We start from the raw sequence: 18,970 nt of genomic DNA, 5'->3' as shown, positions 1-18,970 counted from the left end.
GCCTAAAATTACAAGTTACACTTAATATTATTACACATATACATCAACACTGTTTTAATTTAGCTTACTGCAGTAATATTTTAAACGAAAGTAAAATTACTATAATAAAATTTTGGATTGCGATGTACTTCAGAAGTCGGTCAAAGTCAAGAACATATCGCAGCTTTAAAAAATGGCGGCTCCCGTAGTAGACGCTGTCCGCGCTTAAGGCCGTTCTAAAGAAACCGAGTTTACTCCATAACGGTGCTGATTGTATAATATATTCACAGAGCACTGCCCCCTAAATATTCAAAAAGCCAAGGTACCGTTTTGGCTAGCCTCGAACCATACGGGGGCACCATGGTCGACGAGATAAGGCAAACTTTGAGGAGTCAGCAGTACGGTGCGTTTTTAACATCGCTAAAACGATCTATTTGTAATGTTGGTTTCAAAGCCCACTTGAACCATAGCACACAGTTTCATCAAGCCTTTGCTACCACTTGCAGATGAACAGAGAGAGCGTCGAAAAAAACTTGTGGACGACAGACGAGGAGCGTCAGTGCCTTCTACGAAAGAGTTCGAACCCGTGCCAATCGAAGAGGTAACGCATAACCACCTAATCTGTTAGTTGATCTGGTATACTTCTAGGCTACAAGCACCTTTGGTGTTTCTCTGTCTTTGCAGTTTGAAGCAATGCTCAAGGATTTGAAAGCAGAAAGGAACAACACGCACTATTTTAGGAAGCTGAAGAACTCGCTGGCTTTGGGCGACGAATACGTCAGTAGGTTCCTCAGGTAAAGCACCTGTTTGAGTTTGAGTTTATTTAACCATATGGTACATGAGAAATGTGCATTTGTGGTTGGGTATGACGGGAAAAAAGCTGCATAGAAGCAGCTTGACGAGCCCCATCACCCCTAAAATAAAACAAAAACAACAAGCACAGGCAGCAGAAAACAACGATACATAAAAATACATATACATATGTGGTCTTTCACAGGAAATTGCGTAAAAAAAATTACATAGCACGAAAACCATATGCTCTATAATTGTTGAAATAAACACATCATTTTATATAACTCTGTTATTGATAAATTACTCAAGTTCTCAATTGTTAGTTTCCACCTATTTAGTACATTTGGAAGACAGAAACGAAGAGTTTGAACCCCATAATTTGTTCGAGTACGTGGTACATACCAAATCTCCGTATGTCGAGTTGGACGACAGGCTGTATTAGGTTGCAAGGCAGCTAAATTACGTATGTACATACTGCCTCTGCGTATTTCAGATTTAAAAGTCGACAAGAGCTGGTATTCATAACAATAATCAACTCTCAAGATTCCGAACTTCTTAAACAGTTCAGAGGTGTGCGCATTATAAGAGACACCTTCAATAGACCGTAATACATTTTTTTGCAGAGTGACTAAAGCATTTAACGATTTTTTAGAGCCTGTTGACCAAACTATATAGCAATAATGTAGATGAGAAGAAAAAGGGCATTGTACACTAAAAGCTTTTGAGGGACAGGTAGTATGTGTTGACACCTTCGCAATATGCCTAACACTCTGGAAAGTTTATGACTGATGTGCTCTGTATGGTAATCCCATAATAAGTATTCGCTAAAGATAACACCAAGTGTTTTTACGGATGGGGAAAGTTCGATTTCATTACTGTTGAGAAAGAATTTCTGAGTTGGTTTGCAAAGTTTTGATTTCGCTCGGAATAGTACAGCTTTAGTCTTAGAGCAATTTATGTGTAGTGAGTTTTTAACAGTCCATACGTATATTTTCTTTAGTACTTCATTAGCAGACACAACGAGATTGTCAATGGTTTCACCAGAAAAAAATAAAGCAGTGTCATCTGCATAAATAACATAATCTACAGAGCTGTCAACTATTACAATATCATTAATGAAAATATTGAATAAAAGGGGCCCAAGTATACTTCCTTGTGGTATGCCATTCCTAACACCTTTAGACAATGACAACTCTCTGTTAATAGATACACACTGATGCCGATTTGATAAATAACTTTTTATAAGAGTTGAAACGACACCGCGAACTGCCATAACAATATAGCTTTTCTATCAGAGTAATATGATTAATTCGGTCGAATGCCTTCAAAAAATCTAGGTATATTCCTAGTGTAAGTTTTTTTGCTTCCATGTTCTTTATGATTAATTCTTTTTGATATAGCAAAGCACTTTCTGTTGAAACGCCAGGCTGAAACCCATACTGTGACGACGTGATGACATTGTGTTGATAAAAAAACTTGGACAATCTTGTATATAACAATTTTTCAAGCCCCTTGGAAAATATTGGCAGAATTGAAATAACGGCTTGTCACCCGTTCACCATCGGCGCGAAGTCGACGACGGGGTATACAAGCCGGTTGGTCGTTTTGTACTCGAGCGAACAGAGTGAAAGGGTCAGAGTCGGGAGTAAGCAAAACAAAAATAAAAACAAGCTTTTTAGCGACTGACAACAACACACACACCAATACACAAATTAATAAAAGAAATAACACAAGGAAACTACACACATGCACTTAATACTTCATATAGATCAGTGATGATGACAAAAGAAATATGACGAGCAATTAACAGCGGATATAAAAATTAGGCAGGGCGCAGATGGAATACACAAGGATACACTTAACAGTGGTCCACTACAACAAAGTTCAAAAGAAAACAAATGTTGGCATATGCATGGACGGGCAGCAGCAGCAAGTCCATAAACTGTGAAGTCGGCGCGCAGAGCTTTCCCGAAGAACGCTGGCGAGACAATCTTGTTGAGGTGGATGCGGTTGCTGGGCTGGGGTTCCCGGGAGTCTAGTTCTGAAGACTCTTTCGAGCAGGTTGAGCTAACTCTAGGGGAACTACCCTGAGCTTCGTTGTAGACTGTTGGTTTGTCGTCTCTTATGTCAACTAGTCACTCGGAGTTCAGACGTGGCGAGGTAGTCCAGGCGATACTGGACGGCACTAGCACCTCGAATGCTTCTCAGCAGACTATCGGCTCAGCTTCTAGATTGATTAGCAGCTAAAACCTGCGTTTAAATAACGTCTCCATTCCCTAGTCCCCTGGGTTAGGGAGCGGCCGATATTGGTGACGACCCAATCAAGCTCACCCTCTTCTTTCATGACTCCTCCCAAAGGTCTTGGCCGTGCCCCTTTTAATCAGGGGCGAGGGAACAGGTGATTCTCCCCCGCTGTTAGAGATGCACGCACACACAGACACGCACATCTTTGGGTCCGTAGCTGACTTCTATTCGTTGACACACAGAGAAGCAACAGCGGCAGCCGCCCATACGGTGCCGTATCTTCTGACAATAAATACATTGCTAGCAATTAGTGGACATGGTATGCACAGAGACACCACATATTTCAGTATACTCAGGAAGCCGTTCACCCCCCCCCTCCCCCCGTCGTAGCAACCTTTTCATTGTATGCATGGGGCAAAGAATGCACACGGGTTCCTACAAAAGACTCTCCGGGTATGCATCAAGGTCGCGCCAACAAAAAAATCTCTACACGTCCCTGACATTTTCGGCCGCTTGCCCGAGTGACTGGCAATATCCTCTTTCTTGGCGATTCCTACTCCCACGACCTTTTGGCACCCGTTGATCGGCGCTTCGCCGACTCGAAACTATGCTGCACCGTGACAGCACCCCACAGGGCCCTGCGTTGCTGTGCTGTCGCACGAGGACTACGAGTCCGCTACAGTCATTATGACCTGCACAGGAAAGCCAGGAGCTGTGTAATACAGTGTTTGATACCCTTGAGGACAGCTCACCAATTAGAGTGCGCAAGGCCCTAGTATGACGGGTCGACGAATGAAGGTGTTACTCCTGTTCTTCAGGGCATTGGGCATGTGATGTGAGCTGTGCCTGTGTTGCGTGCTCACCCCTTCTGCCTGGACTCTTTACAGTATTGTTTTGTCTCTCCATATCTGCGTATGATGACCACCGTGGTTAGTGACTATGGTGTTGCGCTGCTCAGCTTGAGGACACGGGCTCGATTCTGGCGGCAGCAGCCACATTTCAATGGGGGCGAAATGCAAAAGCGCCTGGGTACTAAGATTTAGGTGCACGTTAAAGAATCCGAGGTGGTCAAAATTAATCCAAAGTGCGCCACTACAGCACGCCTCATAAACTGAATTAAATTAAACTTAAAAAAAACATTTCATTGTTGTTTTGGCACAAATGTACTCTCCATGGCCAGAAATTGAGGTGCACAAGTTGTTTTAATTTTCTGTTAGGTGGAATGGTGTTTGGGCTTTGCGGAGTTAAAAAAAAAGAAGTGAGCTTGTCATCAGAGAATTGCAGTGGACCCGTGATTTTCCTTCATTAATTCATTTTCTGGTCATGTCTGGACTGCGAGCATGTCCGCAGTGGATGAAAGAAAGCATGAAAACCAAACTTATGCCATATCTACGATTTTAGCCTACTGCTGGGCCTGTTGTTACCAGAGTAACCTGTTTTTTGCCCCAATTCATTAAAGAGCTCAAGGTGGCAGACATTCTTGCCGTCGGGTCCCTTGGAAATTTTAATAAGGAATATCAACATGGGTTACTTACTAATAAAAACACTTCTGCATTTTTTTAAAAATTTTTTTAATACTTTATGTAGATTTCCGTACGCAAATAAAAAACAAGCATTTTTAGGGTTCTTTATTCGAAAAATGGCAAATGGGTAGAAAGTGAATGCAGGAGGCGTTTGCATTTCGCTGAGTGAGCAAGTGCAGGTTTACTTAAAAGGACACTGCAAAGAAACTATAAGTCAGTTTACATGGTTAAAGTATTCGCTTAAAACACTGTTTTCATTCTTTGGTGAAAGAAGCATAATTAGTACTTGAGAAATTAAGGGCTGCACTTTCATTTCTTAAATTATTGCTGAAACCTTGGTATCATTGTTACGTGTCGGATTTAAACATATTTTCTTGCATTTAAGCTATTTTGGTGTGTGAAAACTACTTTTCAAAACCTACTAGGCAGAGTGTTTTGTCCCTTCAGGATGCAATGTAGTCATTCTTCACCCATAAAACATTACCTAGAGCCAAGCTCGTGCGATCAGAGTCCATAAAATCACAATGAGCTGGTGTGGGAACTTTGGGGAAGTGGTGCTGCGTATATTTCATATATTTCATCTTTCCTGGATGATATGGTAAAAATGGCAGTTTTGCTACTGCAGAAGGATCAATTAACAATACAGCTTAACCTAACATCCCTCTCTTTCATGAAAGGCATTAAATGTTTCCGGGTTTAACAGGCATTTCCCGACTAATATTATCGAACAAAGGATTTTTTAATCCACTTTGTACGAGCAGTGTTATTGGTGGTGTTGTTGCTACAGGCAGTATTAGCAGTATTGCTCAAAATATCTCCGTCTGAGCGCCGCTTCCGACTGGCATTCAAAGATGTGCCACTGTGACCCCTTGGAGAGACATTCGTCTGGCTTCCCTGAGATGGTGCATCGAGCTTTCTTGCATGACTTTGAAATTTGGCAGCGGGACCCTTCATTGGCACTGCCCAATCTCAGAGGCCTTGGTATAATGGGGCATTTCACACTTGCAAAGCGCAGAATATGGCATTTCTTCACCTATCATCATCATCTTTCTGAAAGGGTTTGATTAAATGAAGCAGAAGATCTGGTAGCCATAGCATTGGTCTTGGATATTTGCAGTAGTATCGTTCTCCACAACCAAGCAGTACGATGCTTATCAGTGATGCAATTTTTCTATTTTCGCTTCCATTTGAGACATTGCTTAGGCAAATGTGTGAAGCAATTTTGCCAGTGATCATTGCATGTAAGTGCATGGAAAATTATGAATGAAAAGCGGCAGTGCTTGCCTAAAGTTGAACGAAACAGCGGGCTGTCTTTGTAATGAAATGGCAGACTTACTGCTGAGTGCGCCGGATTAATACTATATTAGGCTCATATGTTCATGGTAGCGTTGCCTAGCAACTAAACAGGTTTTGTTTACCACGTTGATTTGTTGCAAGATTTATTTGATAGCCATATTTGATTGGACTATTTGTGCATATGTTAATGTGCAAATAAAAATGACTTTTATTGATTTGTAACTGTAAACTAGCTTGATAATTCCCTTCTGATTCTGGAAGCCAAACACGGCAGGTACAATGCAACACATCCTTTTTTTTTTTTTTTGCAAATTGTATTCTGTTCTTTTTGTCCACAACATGTGACTGGCTGAGTTTAATGATGGTGTAAGTGGAATGCCATTGAAAGCCACTGAGAAAGAGCAAGCAGGAATTTAAATATAGTAATATGTCTGAAAGTATTCCAGCCCTGACTTCCCATCTCTTGTAACTTTCTATTGAAAAGCATGCGCAGTGCAAAGAAAGAAAAAGATTGTACTATAGTGGTTCCCGGTCTATGCTGCATCAAGTTATGGTGCATTCGTTGTGTTCATGTGTGTGTCCGGTATGTTTAAGTATGTTCATTTCTGTAGACTTTTGGTATGTTCGTTATGGTCACTTGTTTTCATACAAATTACAGCAACTCACTGTCATCAGTAACTGCTGTGTGATTACTGGAATTGTTCTTTTTGCAATTTCAATTTTGCGATGTTGTTTTCTTAGTCCAATCAAATATGGCTATCAAATAAATCCTGCAACAAATCAACGTGGTAAACAAAACCTGTTTAGTTGCTAGGCAACGCTACCATGAACATATGAGCCTAATATAGTATTAATCCGGCGCACTCAGAAGTTCCCCAGGGCAGTGTCCTGGGTCCATTGCTCTTTCTTTTATATATTAATGACATTGTTACCGTCGTCTAACCTGGAACACAAATAAGGCTGTTTGCAGATGACTGCGTCGTATTTCGTACAATTAAGTCTGTGGATGATCAGAAGAAACATAACTCTAGCTTGAATAATATATTTGTGTGGTGCGAAGAATGGGGCATGGCTGCAAACGTAGATAAAGACTGTCTCTCTTCGCATAATGCATAAAAAGAATCCCGTGGAGTACACGTATCAAATGGGATCTGTTCCACTAAAGCAAGTTGAGAGCTACAAGTACCTTGGTGTAACGTTCACTAATAATTTTTCCTGGAACCTTCACATTGACAACACATGTTCTTCTGCCTTTCGGAAGCTAACTTATCTGCGACACAAACTAAGAAACGCCCCCTGAAACGTTAAGCTACTCACTTATCTTACTTATATCCGGCCAAAACTTGAATATGCTTGCGTTGCATGGGATGCCTATACTAAAGTCAATGTTAACAAACTGGAGAGACTCCAAGTTCAAAAGTTCGGATTCGCCATCAGGGTTGATGTTGGCTAACGACATTCCTTCGCTTGAACAAAGAAGACAGAAACACAGGCTAGATTTTTTACATAATCTAATTAATCACAAATTGGCTCTGGACCCTTCACTATATGTAAGTCTTCTCTCCACAAGGTATACACGAACACCATTGTCCGGATACACTGACACCTATCTATGCTAGGACAGACAGCTACAAGTTCTTCTTTCCCTGGACTATTTCTGAATGGAATTCGCTGCCCGCCCCTTACAACATGTGAATGCGTTTTATGTAAGTTTTTTTATTGTTTGTTTTGTTTTGTTTTTGTTTTTGCATAGAATGTGTTCTCCTTGCTATTGAATGAGCAAGGCAAGTCGTTGACTGTGAAACTCCCTTGCCTTTGGTGTGCAATTCCCTTGCCTTTTTTTTTTTTTACATCGTTCTGTTAATTGCACCATAGATTGATTAAGGTATTGTGTTTTTGATCTTTTCACAAAGTGTTTCTGTGAGCAATATATCATTGTAAAGTCTATATATATATATATATATATATACAGTTTTTTATTTATATTTTTTATGAATGTATACGAACGTATCTTGTAAATGTCTTGTATTCAATGTCTGCCCATCCTGCAAGGACCACAATGTGGTCTGCAGTATGTACTAAATAAATAAATAAGTCTGCCATTTCATTACAAAGACAGCCCGCTGTTTCATTCAACTTTAGGCAAGCACTGCCGCTTTTCATTCATTTGCACAAAGAATTGAAATGCATAACTGACTAATTAACAATAATTCACTAATTAAGTTTTATCTAATTACCTTATGGCACTAATTGGAATTTACAAATTGTAGCCGGGAAGTTTGCAAGCCGGATCCACTTGGAACGAGTTCTCTGGATGATACCAGTTTCAAGATATTAATTCCAGAACTTCGCGGAGAAATGCATTGGGTGTTCCAGTTACTTTTGTGCTTCAATACGTGAAACACCGTTTTGTTGAGAAAGTAAGTAGAACGACAGTGCATTTTTACTGCAAGTTTGATGGCACATATCTTGTAAATGGTGTTATCCACATAATTATTTTGAAGTGAATATGCCTTACAGTCTCACCAGCCAGAAATTGGAAATTACAATATGTAAAAACTTAATTAGTGATTTTTTGTTAACTAGTCGATTATTCATTTCAATTTTTTGTGCAAGTAATGTCCTCCTCTTCGAGTATACCAGCTCATGGACTAGAAGTGTGCTATCTGCCACAGGCAATTAAAAAAAAATTTTTTGAAAGTGTTCAATGAAACACCCTGTATAATGACGACCATTGTGTTTTACTGATGCCTTCGGTCCCCCCTTATGTAACACTTTGCAAGGAGTTCTTGTGTGTTTATGAATGATGGTGACAAACATCTGTTTAACAATTCATTGAAAGTTGCACCATCGCTTCTGTTGGGGAGCCCCCAGTAAGCATATTTAAATTTTATATCATCACTGCACTTTACTGTCAACCAGGACCAACAATGCCTTGGAGCAACTTTTGTCAGTGGTCCTGCGCAGCTGTGAGGCTTCGTGCCAGCTGGAAGCCCTCGCTTGCCTGACCAACCTGGCCTGTGGTGACCACAAGGCCACTTACCGGGTGTTGCGCGCGGCCGGCCCTTACCTGATCACATTCCTCAACGGTAGCAACCCTTTCCTGCAGGCAAGATCCTCGGCATATGAACTAGTACAAAAACTTTGTCCTTGTTGTTTAAAATTTGTATTTGCCAGCTAGCGCGAAATCTGGAGTGGCTCCTTTTGCTTTTGCATGTTGTTTTGCATCGGGCCAATGTGAAGAGGACCAGTGAGGCAATTACAAATTTGGATAACAGGCATCCGTTACCTTCATAAGCATGACCGTCAATGAGTATGAATGACCACAACCGTGAAGGGCCTTTTCAAGCCGCCGTGACCACATTCTGGTGGGGTCAAAATGCAAAAGCACTGGTGTACTTTCATTTAGGTGCATGTTAAAGAATGCGAGGTAGTCCAGAGGCTCCTACTATGGCATTTCTCATAGTTAATGAATTGCTTGAAATGTTTAGCTCCATAACTTCAATTGGTGGTTGCTTCAAGATGGTTGCTTTTGAGATTTGTGTGGGGTTTTGTTTGTCTTGGTTCTTGCCCAACAAGCATAGTGGTTCCGTATGACCCTCTCCCAAGCAATGCGCCCCTGGAAAGCTGGATGCCTGGCCGGGGGGGCTGCTTGTACTTGTCTCATAAACTGGCGGATGATCATCAGCATCATCAATGTAATTTCGTAGAACTGTCATTAGATGACAGTGTCAGAGTGGACGGGAAAGTGTGGTTGGCTTCGCTTCGTACCGCCAATGTGAAGATATCGTCGACACGGCATGAAACCGTATCTTTCATCGCCCAACAAAATTATTTATTTTCTCGCGCAAACTTGCTTTTTCCGGTTGCTGGATGATTAGGAAAATATTGTGGCACCTTTTGTGTAAAAAAACTCCATAGGCGATTGTATTTATTTGCATAAAAGGTCGAATTTCAGTAGAACAAAATTTCAATATAAGAAACAAAATGCGGATTTTTGCCGACTTCCTTATATCGAGGTAGTAAGGCTGGTAGTTTGATGAGCGGTCTAAATGGCAGTAAACATTCACTTGCTAACTAAGTAAACATGCATGGTGTCAACTTAACTAGGAGGGAGCTCAATGTCACGCAGCCACCTTTCGCAAGCAGTCATTCCGTGCTGCCGCTTCCTTTATCATTCCACTGTGTGGTGCCTCCAAAACTCAGCAGATCACATGGCGCGTGGGAAGAGAGTACCGTACTTTCCGGTCTATAACACGTGCTTTTTTTTCTGAAATTTTCGTCGGTGCGTCTTATACAACGGTGCGACTTATGTACGTTTTGTTTTTTTTTTCCCCGGAAAAGCTGCCGTCAAAATCGGATTCGATGTTATGGCCACGCGAAGCGCGCTGGTTGACTTAATTGTTGCGGGTTCTGTGCCCGCTATCCAGGTGCCGGGTATGTTCTTCTCGTGATCGGGTCATCGGGTTCCAGAGCGCCGTGCGAGAAGGACACAGCAACGCAAGCAGCGGCAGGCCGACTGCGAGTCGGTCGACCCCGAGTTTGTCGTATCTGCAAATCGCTGTCGCTGCGCAAACTACGCAGTTGTGACAGTACAAGCCCCCCTACCTCCCGCGCTGCCTTCCTGCTTTCTTTCCTTGTGTGCGATTCGGCTCACCGTCGGACGCTTTCACTCGCACATACAGCATACGGCGCGTGGGGACGATGTTATCGTCCTTGGACTTTATACGGAACATCACGACAACCACAACGGAAGAAATGCACCTGGAGTGTAAATATTCACGGAGTAAAACGTCACTGTAATTTTTTTTATTACTTACCGAACGAACAGGTGCGTCTTATACACCGGTGCGACTTATATACATTTTTTTTTCTGCGAAAACTGCCATTTTGAGGGGGGTGCGTCTTATACAAAGGTGCGAGTTATAGACCGGAAAATACGGTACACATTAAGGGGGGCCTTCTCGCATTAAGTGCTTGCCCTCGCATAATCAGTGGTGGTGATGTTGGAACAGGCTAATGGGTTAGGCCTGGCAATCGAGTCTGGCAATTGCTTGGCCCGTAGTGCCTGTTCCAGGGTATTTAATTTGTTGCATGTCTGAAAGCCCACTGTCTTGAAGAAATACAAGAGGAAGGTGGGGTATTTCTTTTCGGATGATATGATGGCCTTCTGGAAGCACCAGACGTACACAGTCGTGTGGAAATCCTCTCTCCTTATGGCATCAAGTGGAATGTTTGCTCCACAGTATAACGCATGCAGAACCATATAAAATGCTCCGCATCACCCAGCTTGCCGCAGTCTGCATAAAATGGGGCAAAGCAAGCTTTTGGTCTTAAATGACCAAGCTGGCGTGTACGCCGAACCCGTTCTGATTCGAAAAAGTAGTGTGGCATCAGGACGGGTTAGCCTCTTGATTGCACATGGCTCATGTGATGGCGTAAACATTTTCGAAAATTACAGTTAATATCATTCTTTTTTAGCTGGGAGTTTTTAGGTAGTTTCAGTTTTGAGGGGCCTGCTATTGGGGCCCTTGTGATGAGATCAACTTTTTCGTTTTCGGAAAGACCATCACGTGAATGTATCCACTAAAATTTCACCATTTGTTTCTGGGATGTTTCAGAAGGTCTAGAAATTGGAGACAGATTTTGTTTGACGGCAGACCACACGATAACTGAAGACGGGCGCACTTCAAGTCAGCAAAAACGACCACATTTTGGACAGGACATCTCTTCATTTTCCGCAGTGCAACAGTTACAGCACCTCCCTCTGCGACCGTCGATGAAACTAAGCAGTCTAGCCATCCAGCCCAGCTAAAGCTGAGGGACAGAATACAAAATGCAGCTGCACAACTACTGCATCTATACTGACTGACCTGATTGTGTAAACTTGCAGATGTTTGTGGTTTGTCGCTTCCAAATGTTCTAGCACCAGTGAGCGAGCCTCCTCAGGAGCAGATCACTTAGAAAGTAGTTGAGGAAGAGTGAGGTCTTCAAGCGTCTAGGGTGGATTGACTAGCTGGCTTCATGTAAATTGTTGAAAGCCAAGGACACCGAGTGTATTCAAGGCCGAATAGAAATGGGGGCGAGGTCAAGCACAGATTCTTCAAAGCAAGGCTCAACTGAAGGAATTGTGTTAGAGCCTGAGAGACTTGAAGGCGGAGAGGGAGAGACTCTACTTCATCGACTCCTATTCTGCTTGATGCTGATTTAAGAACACCTAGATCACCTCTCCTGTGGATTAGATCCAAGCGTTGGTATTGGCTTTTCAGTGGTGACATCAGTTGCAGTTAGTACTATAGGATCCATCTTACGAGTGCAAAGTCATCTTCCGGCGTGAGACAAAGGCTGCCAGAGGAGACACCTCATCAACATTCAAACGCTGTCAGCAAGTTCAATTTGGCATGAAATCTTGCAGGATAGTCTTCCATTAATAGATATCCATATTAGGCATCTTATAGGGAACATTTTACGCATAAAATACTAGAAGAAATGCTGAAATTGCACTTAGGGGCATGCTAATAGTAATACATTAAAACCTTGTTAATTGGGATTTCACGGGACCGAAATAAATTTCCAAATTAACCAAATGCAGAATTATCGAGAGTATCAAGAAAACACTAAGCAAATGCTTACTACATCAACACGCTTTTATTTACTGAATGAATCTCCAGAATGAAATTTATTGCACTTCTTCTCTAATTTTATGCTTGATCACGCACACTTGAGGATTTAAACAATCCAAAAATAGCCAAATTTACGAATGCTGACTATTTGATTCGAAGATTTAATTGTATGAGGCATTAGTCAATTCGTTGTTCAAGACTTTCAAATATTTTCACACTCCTAGTTGTGCTGGCTTGAATACTAATCAAGTGCTCCGAGCAACAACCCTGCAGTAGATCATTCCATGCCTGTATGAAAACCCGCGGTTTGTTATGCAACGCAATGCAGGAACAGTCAGCCTGGTGCCTTGCCAACATTGCCATGGATTGCGACCAATGTTGTGACCTGCTGAGGTGCCAGGGGGCAAGTCACGCCTTTGTCAAAGCACTTCAGGTTAGCCACTGCGTACTGTCCACCTGCTTATAGTGAACCAGTTTCTGTTTGTGAGAAACTGTGTTCACACACTGGGCTGCTAACAGACAGAAGAGTGAGAGCCAAGAAGCCAAATACATTGCTAAGGTTTTAACAGGTTTAGCAGCACAAATATCCACACAGACCTGGATATAGCAACAAAGTCGTACTTGCAGCGCATAAAGTTGCTAGTAATTTGCAAATTTTGTTAAGTCGAGGTTCCTGGAACACTCGCAGTGTATAGCATCTTGTCAGTAAGCATATGTCATCGTGTGCTGATGAAGGAAAGATAAGACTTTCAATGCATGCCCTGTGACGGTTTTAGTTTTGTGCACTGCACCACACAATTGATCGGACGCTGTATTTAAAGGGACTCTCCTTAGTTTGAAATCCTTTTTGTTCAAATAAATTTTTTGATCCGCTTGTAATTTTACATCCATCCATCCATCTGCTTGCAATTGAAATTACAAGATTCCACTGTACACTCCCATAAATCCAGGGAATGTGCATTTAACTGCTTTAAATATAAAAGAAACGATACTTAGTGCTATAATGAAGGAACAGCTATCAAAAGAACTTAATGGCAGGCTGTGTCATTGAGCCACTGACAAAGTCGTCATAGGCACATGCTGCTGCACTGAACTCTCCCACCACAGCATGTTTTATGTAGTGTGCAGCACGGCTGCCTTTCTATCTTTCTCTGTGCAGTAGCATAGGAGACTCACAATTATATTTTATTTGCTGGCTAGTTCAAGTCCAGAGGTAAGGACGATCTAGTGCAGTGGGAGAGAATAGCAGGTAAGGTTGACTTTTCCAAGTGGCACAACTAAGAGGCCGCTTAATAGCAGTACAAACAGCAGAACACCAACAACCATTGTAATGGAGGAAGTCTGCACTTGTGAAATTGTTGCTCAGTACCATACATGCACAGCCATTGTTGAGCTGAGCGTGTGTTGGTAGAGAGATTGTCAATGATGATGGCTGCGGACACATTCCAAGAGCAGGAGCTCCTGTCACAATGGCTTCATCGAAAGTGCTTGAATTCATCACAGTTGATCTCGATACACACCAAGCACTACTACACAGACATTTTAAGCATGCTTGGCTTCAGTCCTGATAATAAACTCGGTCTCACTTAATCAGTCATGACCAGAATTCTTGAGTTGGATCAAAGCTGCCATTGGCATGCTCAAGCTCATTGAGCTAGTAGGCACAAAACGTTGACAGACAATTAACCAGAAAATTAACGCAGAAGAGATTGAAGAATGAATAAGTAAACATGATGTAATTGGGGGGGAGGGGGCTTCGTATTACTGTTTTCAATTACAGTTAAACCTGGATATAACGAAATTGACAAATTCCCAAAACACTTTGTTATAAAGACGATTTCGTTATATGCAGGTTCGGCACGAAAATTCGAAAAAAGAAACGCTTACCGTATCTACTCGATTCTAACGCACCCTCGATTGTAACACGCACCCGTTTTCCGTGACCAAAAGTTAGGAAAAAAATTCATTACAGTACCACGCACCTCATGCTTTCACACAGAAATACAACTATCGCTCAAGATTTACTCCCAATACACTAAAGTTGCGATGAACAAAAAAGTCCCAGTTTCGCCCGAAAGGCGAAGCCTCGATTGCGACAGCAAATTAGCAGGCAGCTACACGAAGTAAGGATAGTAGTTTTATCGGCCTTATAAACTTGTAAACATTCGCTGTTTAACTAAATTGGTAGACTAATGCCTAAGCACACGTACTACAGCACGTGCTCGAAGCTATGGGAGCTAGGCTCGAAGTGCGTAGGAGGCGCCCATATTGAAATGCCGATGGCGATATGGTAGCGCAAATTTAGGGACGCACTCAATTCTAACGCGCCGGCAATTTTTGGACCCGTTTTTGGACCTGGGTCGAGGGATGCAGGCCCGCACGTGCGCTCGCTCTCGGCTTGCAGTCGCTGTGAATTCGAGCGCACCAAGCGCGACGCCGCAGTTTCGCATTCCGTCGCAGCGGAGAAGGTGCTTCCAGTTGCTGCTCGCGCAAAAATTACAAAATTTGGGGCAAAATCTCTAGGTTGTCGACGGGGAAAATTCGTTATTTCGAGGAGGTCTCCCGCTGCCACTTCGTTACGTAGAGGTCTCAAATACATGTGCTTCTATGGAGTAACGGCGGGGAATAGAAAAACTTCGTTATATCCAGAAATTCGTTATATGGAGGTTCATTATAAGCAGGTTTAACTGTAGTATAGATCATGGATTTGGAAGTCCGTGTTTACAGTCACTAGCACAGATAGAACTAGTGTAACAGTTCACCTTCAACTCCAATGTCCACTTTCAACTCAATATGCCAGATAGCTTTTTCCTAATAAAATTGCCTTCTACATTGTGCCGGATGTGCAAGGTATTTGAGGACATGGCTTCAAGTTGCCATAGACATTATCCTGTCTGTCTAGGCACTTAACTTCATTTTCGCCTACCCCTTTGTCACCGATCTAGCACATTTATTCCAAGGTATCAGCTTCCAGTCTGACACAGGAGATAAAACCATACACTGCCCTAGTCACCTTACATGCCGATGGCAGTGACTTAGAGATCGCCACCTTTCTTTAATGTCACCAAATCCTTTCTTTTTGGGGTGAGACAACTGACAACAGGCCAATTATTATCTGAGACAAAGAGAAACAAGCGCTGCCAGTGGTCAAACACCATTCAGACGGTCGAGTTTCTCCAGAAGGGGGAGGCCTTGATGAGTGGGAACCCTAAAAAGCCAGTTATATTGGCATTGTGGAGCAGTTTCAAGTTGTAGAGTCTTCAGCGAGCGTCTTCATTTGTCACGCTTTTCACTACCGCGCGCACATCCTGATTCTTTTTTCGTCGATGAGCTGGTCACCAGCAGATTGTCTGTCCATCACGAGATAGCCGGTGCTCTTCATCCTCGACAGCTTTTGCACCGAGTCAAAACGAAACTACTGTTTGCTGCAACCGCTGCGGATGAAACCGCGGCCGCTATCGACGCGATTATGGATAGCCACAACGCAGTTACGAAATCACGGGTCTGTCACATGCACCGATTTAGAACGAAACTACTGTTTGCCACAACCGCTGTTGACGAAACCATGGTGGCTATCGGCACGACGATGGATGGTGACTATATGTACACAGTTATGAAGGCACACGGCCGTGCAATAAACGCAAGAATAAAGGCTTTAAAGGCACAAACAGGCACGAAGCGTTCTGGCATTGCTGTCATTCACGTACGATTTCCGCTGCAGACTCTGCCAATTTGTTTCATTTGGACCCTCACACCGTTGTTGCTCTTTTGCGTCACACATTTGTGGCATTCCACGCTCGCCAAGCTCTGAGAGTTGTCCAAATTAACCAATGGGGGGCCAAATATGTCCAAATTAACGAGAGTTTGATTGCATTAAATAATGCATATGGCTGTCGGGACCAGAGGGTGAGGCCGAATTATCTGATTTTCCAAATTAACGAGGGTCAAATTAACGAGGTTTTACTTACTGTCAGGGATGTGATCACTATTACTAGGTTTCTCAAGATTTGAAACCTGATGTGTCGGCGTAAACGGCTGACAGCTCTTCTGGCGTTGTGCCAAGCTCGCTATCTTTGCACAGTGCCAGGAATTTTTTTTGCCATCTACTTCGACGCGTCTACTATGAAGTCAAGCGAAATCTCGTGAAGGCGGAAAAGTGTATAGTAATTGTCGAAAGTGATCGTTTGAGAGTATCACCCCTGAATAAAGATTATCTTTGCTCTGCAAGGTATGCCACAGTGGCTGATGACCGTTATGCGACACATTTGTCACCAAAATCCGCCACCCATTTCTTATCGTGATGCACTTTGTCTTGCCTATTTACCAAAGCTTCCCCTACAGCAATTCGAACTGTGCGTGGGATCTACATAATTTTTTTTTTTGCCTTTACTTACAGAGCATCTACCCTCAAGTTGTCGAAATGGCAGTGCTTGCACTTAAGGCTTACACGCAGTCCTCTCCAGACGTTGTCCAGTAAGTTTCTGCTCCTTTGCACCCTTTTGTGTACCTTTTCATTCTGCACTGCATGCTCTTGGTAATCAGGCTTGCCGAGCAACGTGTGAGGCATTTGTTTGCCAAAGCCCTACTTTTTAGTTCTTCCTCATGGGTCTAAAACCTGACCTGTGCTGTTCCCAAGAGGTAGAAAGTCATGTTAGCCAGCATAAGTCAGGTTCCAGTGGTTATACAAGCTTTTTAACAAAGAAAAATGTATGAAGTAGTGCGCACGGGCACGATTTGGAGGAGGTGTGATGCTTTTAATCTTATTAGAAGCCCTTCTTGATCATATGCATTTGTAGCATTTCTGTGTCCATCCTGGACTTGTTGGGCCTTTCGTCCTTGTCTGCTGTTGTGCTATTTTACTGGTTCCCAATATACACTCTTTCACCTAAATTAGTGGAATACCAACTAGATGAATCAGCAACCCATCTTTGAATATAAAGTAGTTGGGTAAACATCGTGTCAATGCCGCAGCTACCATTTGCAAATCGGGGGTGCAGGCAGAGCAACGTCAGCACTGTGACATTTCACTTCTTAGCGTAATAAACCGCTGTTTACATGTATGTGACGTGTGGGAAATGCGATGCAATAGTTATTGCCGCATTTATGTTAACGCGGCTACTAAAAAAGCAACAAACTTTCGTCCACTCAAGGCCGCCAGTTGCTTGAGTCATAAGTAAAAATGAATCATATACCCTATTCATCTGTTCATAATATTATTATGATATATCTTGACCACTTGCTCACGAGAGGTGGCCAGCGTCCATTATCTTTAAAGCGAAGCTTTCATTGCCTGTTCCTTCAACCTTTGCGCTGCTGCAGTTGCTGCACTGCTGCAACTTTTGCTCTTGTCTTGCGCGTTGTGTAGGGGGGTGGTTAGAGCGTGTATTATATATATATACATGGCAGCAGCAAGGCAGAGAGGAAAGTAAACTCAAGAAACTCGTTTGGACCTTTCCGTTGTGTCGCATGTACACAATGCCCTCTGGAGCTCCCTGGGTGTTGCTGCATTAGCCTCTTGACAGCTGTACAGTGGAACCTCGTTGATACGATTCTGCGTAATAGGTTTTTTCGGATGATACATTTTTCTTTTGTTTCGCGACCAGCACCTCATAGGAGCAATGTATTTTCGTGCCTTCTTGGAAGCATTCTTGTCGCTGATATGCTGGTTTGTTGCCGAAGATGGTCACCCTGCGAGCATGTGTGTGTGCAAACAGGAATGGCGTGGATGGTTCATTGCCACATTTGCGAGCTCGCATCCTCAGAACCCACGAGAAAGGCCAAGGCATGGTGTCACACGATGGTAGAGGGACAGTGAGACATGTGTCCAGCGGTCCTATCTCTTTGTGTGTTACATGTTGTTTTACTGTTGTGACCAGTGCCATGTCTGGTACGAGAGCTTTTGTGGCTGCTAGAGTAGGAGTTGTCATACAGTATAGACCACTTATAACGTAACCGCTTATAGTGCAGGACCGGATATAATATGGTCTTTTCGGACTCCCGTTAATTTTCCCATAGCACTCTATGTATACGCGTATCGCTTATAGTGCAGTTGCAGGACATGAAATACTGGTTATACCCATGCCACACGGGCGAGGCAAAGTGCACTTTGAGCGAGTGCACTTCGCGGCTAGTGTCATTCGCAGGCTGCCACACGGGAACGCTTAGTGACACTCACTGCAGAGCGCACTCCCGGCGAGTGTGTTCGGCGAACTCACTTCACGGCGGTGAAGTGTGTAGCCTCGTTAGCAATGATTAAAAATAAGTAAAGTATTATTGAAAGCGGAGTCAGGAGTAATTGTTAATAACATTGTTTTAAATTGCTAACGTTACAAGATAATAAAATGTGCCACACCACAAAAAAACAAGAACAGCAAAAAACTACTCTCGCTCTCGGTCTGTTCACGACCACACCGGGTAATGGCTGCGCCGTTTGACAGATCGAATCGTTTTGACTGTTGCTGGTCAAGTTGCCGTTGTTTCCGGCGCTTATAAAGGTGGATTGTATATGTTGTT

The 18,970-nt window shown here is 42.9% G+C and overlaps 1 protein-coding gene across 2 annotated transcripts in view; it reads left to right on the top strand.

The window, feature by feature from the left end:
* The first annotated feature begins 151 nt into the window (after positions 1 to 151).
* Positions 152 to 18,970, top strand: part of LOC119445670 (uncharacterized) — a 66,790-nt gene continuing 47,971 nt past the window's right edge. The window contains exons 1-6 of one of the 2 annotated variants that reach the window (XM_037709952.2): positions 154 to 382; positions 486 to 580; positions 664 to 773; positions 8,757 to 8,943; positions 12,786 to 12,890; positions 16,854 to 16,930. In XM_037709952.2, coding sequence (XP_037565880.1) covers positions 340 to 382; positions 486 to 580; positions 664 to 773; positions 8,757 to 8,943; positions 12,786 to 12,890; positions 16,854 to 16,930 — 617 coding nt within the window. In that variant the 5' untranslated portion in view covers positions 154 to 339. Of the gene's footprint in view, positions 383 to 485; positions 581 to 663; positions 774 to 8,756; positions 8,944 to 12,785; positions 12,891 to 16,853; positions 16,931 to 18,970 lie in introns of both variants that reach the window. The other variant, XM_049663504.1, reaches the window with a different exon arrangement.

The sequence above is a fragment of the Dermacentor silvarum genome, chromosome 3, assembly GCF_013339745.2.
Source record: "Dermacentor silvarum isolate Dsil-2018 chromosome 3, BIME_Dsil_1.4, whole genome shotgun sequence".
Classification (NCBI taxonomy): domain Eukaryota; kingdom Metazoa; phylum Arthropoda; class Arachnida; order Ixodida; family Ixodidae; genus Dermacentor; species Dermacentor silvarum.
Note: the sequence above shows the minus strand (reverse complement) of the source record. Positions and strands in the feature narration are given on the sequence as shown.